At 39.4% G+C, this 11,969-nt stretch overlaps 1 protein-coding gene across 1 annotated transcript; it reads left to right on the forward strand.

Moving 5' to 3' along the window:
• Window positions 1–1,729: 1,729 nt before the first annotated feature.
• LOC136264049 (uncharacterized) lies at window positions 1,730–3,608 on the forward strand. Its single transcript, XM_066058731.1, has one exon. The coding sequence runs from the start codon at window positions 1,837–1,839 to the stop codon at window positions 3,481–3,483; it is 1,647 nt and encodes a 548-aa protein (XP_065914803.1). The 5' UTR covers window positions 1,730–1,836; the 3' UTR covers window positions 3,484–3,608.
• The last annotated feature ends 8,361 nt before the right edge of the window (window positions 3,609–11,969 follow it).

Genomic DNA, 11,969 nt, shown 5'->3' on the forward strand with positions numbered 1-11,969 from the left:
GGAAAGTTACACCAAAATGCTTTTTTGACAACAAAAATGGAATACCTTTGTAGGTATAATGCTTTCTGTCTATGTCTGTCTGATAAAACTGGATAATCTGACCACTCTATAAATACAGGCTAGCTAACTCGTCAACAATGTAAGCTACTTACTTGAAACCAAAAGCATTCAAAGATGAAGAGGATTACAAAATATCCTATACCAGCACAAAGAAAAAAAATTGAATTTTAAGGACCCATAGAAAAAAGAAATCATGAAACAAGGGAGGTCGCTTGCAGATGTACATGCAGTGGAGATTTAATTCCTACTTTAGTCTATAGCTAGAGGAATTGTGTTCATGCACTGCATATCTGCCATTTACAGATTACCAACTACTATGAAACAGTGGAAATCACTGTGCTAGATTATCGGCCTAGCTGTATTCAGAATTCTGAAAGATTTATTGATTACTGACATTTAGCCATCTGTTACCACCAAGTCTTCCATCAGACATAGACAATGCAGTTAATATGCGCATATCTATCATGCTCACAAGAATTTTCTTGCGGTGAGTGGACAGCTTAGAATTTTTGTTTTAATGTAACTAATTATTTATTTTTGTACAATCTTTTACCTTGCCATACAGATAGATCTCTTAGTGAAATCCGGTTGTAGTTGCACGAGAACAAATAGTTTCTTCTGCAGCTACAACATTGTTATTCTATACCATTCCAAGACCAATGTGTATAATTTATTAGAAAGAACCATCATGTATAGTAGTTGACTGTTTTATTAAGTATTTCGATTGTTTTTGCAGCTTCACTGAGATTATAGAGGCTGCCACATTGCTATCATTTTAAAATTTGATATTTTGTTCTGTTTTGATATTGTACAGTGAAACCACCTATGGGACCCATGATAAGCAGAGGTGGCCTTACCCTATTACCAAAAACCTCATTAAAATAAAATTAATGCATGGTCTTACTATCAAGGTTTTCAACAAATTAACCAACAACTGACTACAGTGATACCTCACTTATGTGGCCACCTCATTACTAAGGCCACCTTGTTATAGAGGCCAGGTCCATGCAGCAAGTCTCTTAATAAGGCTGCTTTATTCAATAGTATAAAGCCAGTGGCCACATACAATTAATTCCTCAATAAAGATGCCAACTGAGCAGGCACATAATTATTATTGCAAAAGCTGGCAAAAAGTACCGAAACTAGCTGGAGTACTGCATGATATTAAATCACAGTAAAACAATAAGAAGTGTTATATCCCTACTGTGCTCAAGATACCATAATAAAAATGCACAGTAGGGATATAACACAAGCTGTTCACTACCAAAAGCTGTACCTATCATACTTTGCCGGCATGTATTATGCATCTACTGTAATGCTGCCTCTCTGTGATAAAACTTTATCTATATAGCTAGTCATAGAGTGTTTATGTTTTTGTCAATTGCTGCTGTTACGTATATACAGCAACTATAGCACATGTGCTCAAATGTATATATGTAGGGCTCCACTGAAAGTCAGTATTTAGTTTCTGAGTGGACTCCCTGTCTAAATATACAACTGCAATATACAATTCAGTACAAAGATACTGATAAAGTTCCTGCTACCTTCAAGTTAACTCTCATAACATCCCCCGCCATGTATGCCATGTATAATTATAACACATGTACACATTAAATATTATGTGCTTTAGAGAAATGATCACAGAAACGTTAGATATTGTTTGTGAGTATAGAGCTTATGCAGGGGGCGTGGTAATTATTTCTAAGCGCCTAGCTCTTACCAATTTAAGACACGCGTTAGGACCAGTCCGCCATTTGTAGGGTATACAGGTACAAGATGCCAAAGGAGTGTTGTGCTGTGAATTGTTCCAATTTGTGTGTAAGAGGGAGTGGATTAAATTTTTATACTTTCCCAGCGGATCTAGATCGAAGAAATAAATGGATTGCTGCTGTAAACAGGAAGAACTGGTACCCAACCGAGCACACGGTAATATGTAGTGAACATTTCATTGATGGACAAAAGAGTAACAACCAGTTTGCACCGAACTACACCCCTACAATCTTTCAACGCGTTGACAGTCCTATGAAACGAAAGATGGAAGCTCAGGTCGCGGATTTTCGAAGAAGAACAGCTTCCAGAAAACGGAGGATAGAGCAGACCGAGATCACTGATCAGCAAAAGAAAAAGGCAAAGGAAAGCAGAATGCAAGAGCTTGCTGAGTCTAGCAAAAGGCAAGAAGAAGCAAGGAAATTGGAAGAAGAACGGAGGCTGAAAGAAATAGAAGAGCAGCAAAGGTTAGAGGAGGAGAGGAAAAGACGTGAAGAAGATGAGAGGGAGAGATTGTTGAGAGAAGAAGAAAGGAGAGAAGCCGAACAAAGAAAGGAGATTGAAGATGCCAAACAAAAGAGGTTGGATGAAATGAACAGATTGCAACAAGCTGAAGAGACACGACTAGAGTATGATGAACTACTCAAGAAATATGATGACCTACTCCTGAAATACAACCAAGCTGTAGAAGAGCTTGAACAGCTAAGAACAAGAGAAGCCAAACTGAATACAAAGGTTGATGAGTTGCAGACAAGGATAGTAAGTCGACAGAGCTTAGAAGAGAATGATAAGCAAGTGAAGTTTTATACAGGCCTACCATCGTTTGCAGTTTTGCTAGCCATATACAATTTGGTGATAAAGGGTCTACCTGAATGTCATTTTTCTGGCTGTCCCATGTTTGATCAGCTCTTGATTACTTTGATTAAGCTACGACTTAATATTCCTGATCAAGATTCGGCATATCGCTTTGGTGTAAACCAATCTACAGTTTCCCGATGCATTACCAAGTGGCTAGATGTACTTCATGTAAAGTTATCACCGTTGATTTATTGGCCAGAGAGGGATCAGTTACGGAAGACAATGCCAACATGTTTCAGGAAAAATTTTCGGAAATGTGCGATTGTTATAGACTGTTTTGAAGTGTTCATAGACAGGCCAACTTCACTGATGGCAAGGGCTCAAACATGGTCGAACTATAAGAAGCACAACACATGCAAATTCTTAATAGGCATCACTCCTCAGGGGTCAGTATTGTTTATATCTAAAGGCTGGGGCGGAAGGGTATCTGATGTACATTTAACTGAGAACTGTGGTCTGCTCTCAAAACTGTTACCTGGAGATGTCATATTAGCAGATTGTGGCTTCACAATAGAAAAGGCTGCAGGAATGTATTGTGCAGAAGTCAAGGTACCTCCCTTTACAAGAGGGAAAAAGCAGTTAAGTAAGCTAGAAGTTGACACTGCTCGCCAGCTTTCTCATGTTAGAATTCATGTTGAAAGAGTTATTGGGCTAGTAAGGCAAAAATATTCCATATTACAATCAACTCTGTCTATTAACATGCTCAAAGGTGACGAAGAGGGTGTGTCTCCTGTTGATAAAATAGTTGTAATATGTTGTGCGCTATGTAACTGTTGTGACTCTGTAGTACCATTTTAATTATTTACTAAGTTGTACCTGTCATTGTAATAAATAATATTGTTGATATTTATGTAACATTCATTTTATTTACATTTAGGATATGAAAGTGCATGTACAGTAGAGTATATTAATGATGTTTCATTGACATTTTTGATCTCTTAGAACTCCTCTGATTGTGGCAGTCTGGACAAAAATATTTCCCTTTTGGAACATCTTTTTTGGTCATTTTTAAACATGAAAAATGAAACCATCCTATCAAACAATCCTTGTTATCACAGCAAATCATGTTATCATAGTCTTCTCCTTTACCGCAATAGCAGTATCCTTCCTGTTCATCTGAAGAACTTGAATTATGGACATCATTGCTCCTCGAGCCTGCAGTAGCATCCACCTTAGTAATGTGAGAGTCTGTGGAATCTACCTGGTTTACACTTGCATCAACAGACATGCTAGTACTGGAGCTTCCACCACCACTAGCAGCTGTACTGCTTGATGACTGCAGTGGCATTATTGGTTGCTTGCTGAACCACTTTCCTACTAGTTCAGGTAATATGGCCAATTTAATGAATGGTTCAACGTCATGTATAGCCGAGTCAATGAAATCAGAATCCAGCTCTACCATCTGGTGAAATATTTCACCTTCCCTCCAAGCTACAAAATCACAATGTTGCATGTGGCATAGCTTCATCTGCAGTTGGATTTGATAATAATACATATGATCTTCCTTAAGTGCGAGTCTGCCATTGTCGTCTTCTAAAAAGAAGGAAGAATTATCAAGAATGGCTTCTGAAAATGCTTTATTCTTACAGGAGAAAGGACACTTGATTTCTAAAACACGACTCTCACAACACTTACAGTAGACAAGGCCGTCTGGTGTGGCACCCAAGAATGGAAATTCAGGATCCAAAATAAGGCCACATTGTATTACCATAAAATTCTCATGACAAGCTTGCATTTTTTCTGTATATGCTACCCTGGCAATATCTTCATGCTTGCACCCATACTGGCATGCAGAAGAAGTAAATTTACGCTGCTCAGGATAGCATATAGCCTTGATCAGGGAAACAGATGGTTGAAAATGGTTAGTATGCAAAGCTTCACGCAACTTAGAAGCTGTTATCCTACCCGCACGTTGCTCAAACCAAGCTCGACATTTACTTTGTTCTCTTGTGCGCTCCTCCACTATGACAGCTTGATTAAATGTGAAAGACACAGTCTCGTAAATATCTTCACATTTGGTCAAAAGATCATTATATGCCATCTCCATTGCCGTCGGATCATGCAACTCTGTTAAAGGTTTGGGTAAAACCCCAGATTCTGTTTCTGGAACATAAGAATCATTATACTCAGCCATCAATGACAGCACAACTGGTTTCCCCAGCCCTTGAGACATCTCATTATGAAAAGTGGCTAAATCAGAATCAGTAGACTTAGGAATAGAAAACTTTTTGCTTTTCGTAGATGGGTCTCCACATCCTTCAGTGACAGTTTGTTTGCGCTTATGCTTTGGTGTAGTGAAGTCTATTTTACCAATTTCAGAAAATGGGACACTTCGAAAAGTGCTTGGTAGCCATGAACACGGCAATGATGTGCACGAAAACTGCTGCTTCATCTGAGTATTTAACTCCAACATGAACAACACAGAAGCAATGTGTGAACAAGCCTCTCCAGCACCAGCCATACATGTACAGTGAGCACACAACACTTCTCCACTCTGTTTAACTGAAACCCATACCTTCAGTGAGGGTAATGAAAGGCTTTGTGAATGTTTAACAAGTGCTGTAAACAAGTAAAGCTTGGTACTACTGGATCGACTGACACTGCAAATAACATCACTCACCCATCCATTTACAACTTGATTGAAAGCCTCCAGACTTTTGTAAGTTTTAAGTTGTTCATGTGTGTAAAGACTAGGTGTCAGTATTAGGTAGTTAAATACATCTCCGTACATCACATCTGGCCATTCATTCCACTCAATAGCATGTTCTGAAAACGATGAAGGCTTCTCCAGTCGGCAATAGGGATCTTCCTCGCGACAAATCAACTTCAATTTATCGAGATATCGATCCTTGGTGTCTCCTGACTGTTCTAAATAATACTGTGAATAAGAAAACGCCTGGTTTACGCGTTGTGCACTATCCATGAGCAGTTTCACTAAGCAACGTTTCTACCCTACAAATGGCGGAACGGTGCTAACGAGTGTAAGAGCTGGGCGCTTAGAGATAATTACCACGCCCCCTGCATAAGCTCTATAGCTAGCTACACCAGCATAGTGTGATGGCAATGCTTTGAAGTTACGTACATGTCTTCATAATTACTATATAGCTACCACACATGCATGCTTAGTTAATAATTAAAATGCTGTGTGTGCTCTTCAGTTTGCATAGTCATCTAATGTGTTTGTATACATTAGGCGATCCGGCTCTTATATGGTACAAAAATCCCCCAACTTCCTAAAAGAATTGGGGGGAGTATATATAGGGCAATTAGTCTCGCAATTAGTACACAATGAAGGCATTGTTGTTGCCAACTTGGTTGTTGCTTCTTGTTTTGCTCCACGTCGCCGCAGCCAGGTCACTCTTTCCCGGGCCAGGAAAGTTAGTGGAGTTTAAGTATTCACAGCAAGAAGCACGTGGGAGGTACGAAAGCGAAGATGGACTTAATGGAATCACGTTTTTAAGTCAAACGCCGGGCCATTTGCGTGTCAGTACATTTGATGGTAAAATAATAATCGATACTAAAGTGGATGAGGAAAAGAAACATCGTTCAGTCCACGTGTTGGAACACAAATACCTGCAACATTCTAACCGTACCTGTCCAGATGAGCCTGTAAATCATAACCACCCATTTTCTCATTCCATTGAAAAGCTGCTTGAGGTAAAAGAAATTTCTCTCTTTCAGGAGGCCACAGAAGCTGTAGGTCAGAGAGGACTTACTGGCATGAACACACCTGCACTGTTACCATTCTTCATGTTTGCTTTACGCATCACTCAACTCCACCTGTCTCCATGCATCAGTCAGTAACACAACTGCAACAATCATACGACAAAGAAGGGACGTTGATGCCTGCTCTGGTCAATGTCCTCCCTGTGAAGAAGATGCTTGCTATGGGTTATGTGGGTATGGGTGTAACTGTTGGAATTATGTGTGTGGTGATTGCTGCTGGCACCAAGGTTGTTTTGGCCACGACACATGGATTTTTATCAAATCAGTTGTTTGGTTCCTTATTATTTTCACTGTGATGAATCGTATGCATGCTAAGAGCTGTATACATTTTCAAGTGTAACTTTTAATATTATCATGAATGTCATACAGCTAGCTATGTAGCTATGTGATAATCACATATACAAGTACCGGTATATATAATATTATGTGCATGTATATTGCATGTTTTATGAGTCTAATGGTGTGTAATCAGCCTCTATATAGCTGCACGGTGCATGCATGTAAAGCTGAAGTGTTGGTATTGTCAAAGCTACAACCCGCACGTATGCATGTACAGAAACTACCAGCCCATGTACTAAAACCAATCCAACAACCCATTTTGTTAGCATAAAATCAAAATGCAGCCATACATGCACTCTAGTGTTATAGAGGGACGTTGCAACTAATCAAACACATGTTAAAGCATAAAGATCGTAAATTCCATCCTGAACAGTCAGGAAAGCAACATTTCCTGTAATCAAATTGACTATAACAGTAGCTATAATACAGACTTTTGCATGCCAAGCATAAGAATTAACACTGATTGCCAGAAATAAAATCAACACACTGATCTCACCATTAAAGTCAGGCCAGCACTCTGGCTGGGACTGTGTATAAACCTATAAGGCTCATGTGCTACCATCTTCTGATAACTTTAATTTGCGATTGTCTCTAACTGAAAGACGTACTTTTCATACCGCTCTTCAAGTTTTTAAGATTGTTAACAGGATTTCTCCTCCTTATTTACATGGAGTTTTTTCGTTTGCTGTAGATGTCACTGGTCGCTCTAGTAGAAACGTACACAGGTTATAGCTATGTTCCCAGTGTTCGAACTAATTTTGGCAAACGGTCATTGGCCTACAGGGGCACAGCCATCTGGAACAGATTACCACCAGCACTTTATGGTGCTAAAACTGTGTCAGAATTTAAAAAATTGTATTGCATGTTGTAACTTCGTTTTGTGTATGTATGTATGTACTGTAAGTTTCTCATATTGTATTTGTGTTCTCAGGGCATAGCTGAAAAACAGCCTTTCTGGCTGATGCTATTTTCCCTGATTAAATAAAATAAATAAATGTGGTAGATATAAATAGATCAGTCAATCACTGTACATTTATGGATATAATACAGTCATGTGACTGTTATGCATGGACTGCAACTTCCGGAAATACTTGCTACATACAAGGAATTCAATGTTAATGGCTTTCCTCCTACAAAAAATGAAACTGTTATTGATGCTTGTCGTCGGACTCCACGTCACCACAGCCAGGTCACTTGTTCCAGGCAAGTTAGTGGAATTGGAGTATTCACAGCGAGTAGTACAGGGGAAGTATGAGAGTGGAGACGGAATCAGTGGGATTGCGTTTTTCAGTCAAGCGGATGATTACTTGCTGATCAGCACATTCGAAGGTAAAGCGCTAATCGATACTGGTCCATTTATTGATGTGGATGGGTGGAAAGTTCGTTCAGTTTACGTGCTAGGCCTCGAGTATCTGCAATACACTAACCCCGCCCATTCAGACGAGCCTGTGGACCATCACCACTCGTTTTCTGATGCCGTACAAAAGTTAGTTGAAGTTAAAGAAGTTGCTCTCCTACCAGAGGCAGCAGAAGCTATAGGTCAGAGAGGACTTACTGGCATGAACACACCTGCAGTGTTACCATTCTTCATGTTTGCTTTACGCATCACTCAATTCAGCCTGTCTCCATCAGTCAGTAACACAACTACAGCACTGGGACGAGAGAAAAGGAACAGCTGTTTTAATCTATGCCCTCCTTGTCCAAATGATGAGTGCTATGGAATGTGTGGGTATGAGTGTAACTGTTGGAGTTTTCTATGTGGTGATTGTTGCTGGTACCGTGGTTGTTATGATCATGATACATGCTGCCGAAGGGGGTTTTTCCAATCCAATTGTTTGTTTCCAACACATTTTAGATGCAATTCGCCTTATCATTGCTAAATAATTAGTTTTAGTATTGTATGGAACTGCTCATAAGTGCCGCTATATAGTTTTATGTCAGTAGTATATAGACATTAAGGCTAGTTTTTATTTGCACAGCAGCACAATTTGTTATTTGTTCTATACCCCATTTTACATTCAAATATGAGCTATATAAGATGACTGTTTCACTGTTGAAAATAATTATTAAAGTTTTTTTTAATATCCAACTTGCATGTATGTACTTCTGAACTCAACTCGACTCGTTGATGGATCATGTTCCTTGGCTGATCAGGTCCAGCAAGTGCAAATAATGTACGAGGGATTTGGTTTCTTGTACACAATTTAGATCTGGTTGTTTCTCGACAGATTCCTCATGAATAACCCAAAATAATTCCTATGTACATCTGTATGTGCATCCACACTATAGGCTGCATGTAGGCATGTTTGAAAAGTGTGCATTCATATCAATTTGGAATAATCAAATCATCCAATAGCATGAAGTTGCATGATAGCGACACACCTGCTACTATACATAACATATATGATATACACATAATTATAGGTCCAAGCACATGTTTCTATGCTGCACAGTCATAGGAAGAATATTTGTCAGTATAGCAAGCTATCTGAATGCTTGAGTGGCTGATGATGCAGTACATGCATGGAAAAGGATTCTTCAAAAAGGCAGCTATCTATTAGAGATTATAATCTCTAATTGATAAGCCCCAGGATTCCAGACTAGCCATTTGCAGGAGTGATACAGTATTTTGGGCATCCCAGTACATGAACTCTTACTCAAGGGCTTTACCTGTGTGAAAGGTGGCAATGCCGATGATAAAAATATCACCAGACCGAGTCAAAAAATGTTAAAAGCAAATGCTTAATATATACAGCAACTGAAGTACCTTGGGATGGGTGAGGGGACAGGAGAATCAGTTTCAACACTTCTGTTAATCAATGCAATAAAGCAGTGCTTTGAGCCATGCATTGTATAAGATTACGGCATGTAGCTACAGCAAACAAAGGTGATTTACAACCGACACAATTGATCTGGCATATATAAGGTTGTGCCTTGGCATATAACATCATGTATAGCCTTGTGGAATTTAGTTAGTATATAACTTATTATGTGTATATCTGTATCTGTAATTTTCAAGGGGCCCACAACTCCAAAAAATTCTGTACAAAATTTCAAATCTGCAAGATTTCAAACAATCATGGCAAGAGTTAAAGATTTCAGAACATTTGAAACCTTAGGTATCCGGAGTAACAGCATCACGTGATACGTAGTATACGGAAATACGCGGAAATTTTCTAAAGTTTTCTGTGAAATTGTGGGGATGCTGGACGTAGCATACGTGGCACTGCAAATACGGAAGTATACAGGAAATATACGGAACTTTACAACAATTTTCAGAGATTTCAGATTTCAAAAACAGAGATTTCAACAAGGTTTCAAAGAGGGCTGTATGAGATTTAAAGGGAGTTGCGGACCCCTTGGTAATTTTAATGTAAACACTCACAATTGTACTCTCCATTACTCGTGTCCCTGTTGTAAGTGTTCTAAACTCTCCTACCCTGTAAATTTTGATCATTTATGTAGCTAAGCATGTGTTTAAATTTTGTATGTTGTCTACATGTACAGTATTTAAGTAATTAACCAGTATTTTAAGTAATTAGTTTGGGCAGTTGGCACATGTTGCCACTAATTTTTGTACAATCCATCTTAATTATATAATCTTGCATCTGGTGTCTGTGTTGTAAAGCAATAAATAAACAAAAAGGTTATCTGCTCAGTTGCAATGCTGGTAAACGCATGACCTTTTATGGAGATAGCCTGTGGATCTCCGTATTTGCAGATCTACTCACACCTACGATGATGTCGGCAACGTTGTTTCTCGCGATCGGATTATCCCACGTCGCCACAGCCAGGTCACTCGTTCCAGGAAAGTTAGTGGAATTTGAGTATTCACAGCGAGTAGTACAGGGGAAGTATGAGAGTGGAGATGGAATAAGTGGGATCACGTTTTTCAGTCAAGGGGACGATTACTTGCTAGTAAGCACTTTTGATGGTAAAACACTAATCGATACTGGTCCGTTTATTGATGTGGATGGGTGGAAAGTTCGTTCAGTTTATGTGCTAGGTCTCGAGTATCTACAATACACTAGCCCCGCCCACTCAGATGAACCTGTAAACCATGACCACTCGTTTTCTGATGCCGTACAAAAGTTATTTGAAGTAAAAGAAGTTGGTCTTCTACCAGAGGCAGCAGAAGCTATAGGTCAGAGAGGACTTACTGGCAGGAACACACCTGCAGTGTTACCATTCTTCATGTTTGCTTTACGCATCACTAAACTCCACCTGTCTCCATCAATCAGTAACACAACTATAGCAACTCACCGACAAGAGAGAAGAGTGCTTTGTGCAGACATGGAAGGCTGTCCTCCATGTCCGAATTCCAACTGCTTTGGACAATGTGGATATGAGTGTTCCTGTTGGAGTTGGTTATGTGGTGACTGTTGCTGGCACAGAGGTTGTTATGACCATGATATGTGCTGTGTAGACTATTTTACAATCCCCTGTTTGCTCCCAATTACTTTTAGATGTGATTCACCCTATACATGCTAGACTATTTAGCAACTGTGTATGAAACATCGCATGTGACATACTCTTGGTTTGATTATACTTTTTTATTTATATTGGAACTTGTATATATTTCATTTCACATTATTACGTATGTTGATAGTCTATGCATGTAACAGACACATGTACACATCTGTCTTCTTCATTGCCTGGCTACAGGTCTTGTGACCTTCTAAATAGGAAGGAACATCGTGACCATCACACTGTCAGTGCACACTTGACTATGGTCATGGCATATCCTCATGAAGACTAGAGGACTATAGCTCATTAAAACTCTGAAGTAGAATGTTCCCCACTATAAGCTGTGTCTAGTTGTCTGTGCTGTAGGATGATACGCTTGCAAAACCTCACATATATCCTTGGTTTGGCATACTGTAGTGATATTTGTCGGCTTTAGCCAGCTAATAATGCTGCTCAGGGGTCACATGCACTGTGAGGAGATGCTGAGCAGTTAAAAACACGCACGAATATACAATATAGTGGAAATACGGATAAGGTGGAGCCTTCCCTGGTGCACAGAGTTGGAGCTACTAAAAGATAGTTCCAATCTGCATACTGTACACTTCTTAAGATGGCTACAACACAAGGAGCAGTTGTAAAAGGGCGAATGGCTTCTCAACACCTGTGATTAAATTGCACAAAGGATGCCACATGACAGGGATACTGATAGAGTGGTAATGTGTATTATCCTTGAGTTATAGGATGGCCAGATT

This window comes from Dysidea avara, chromosome 8 (genome assembly GCF_963678975.1).
Source record: "Dysidea avara chromosome 8, odDysAvar1.4, whole genome shotgun sequence".
Taxonomy (NCBI): domain Eukaryota; kingdom Metazoa; phylum Porifera; class Demospongiae; order Dictyoceratida; family Dysideidae; genus Dysidea; species Dysidea avara.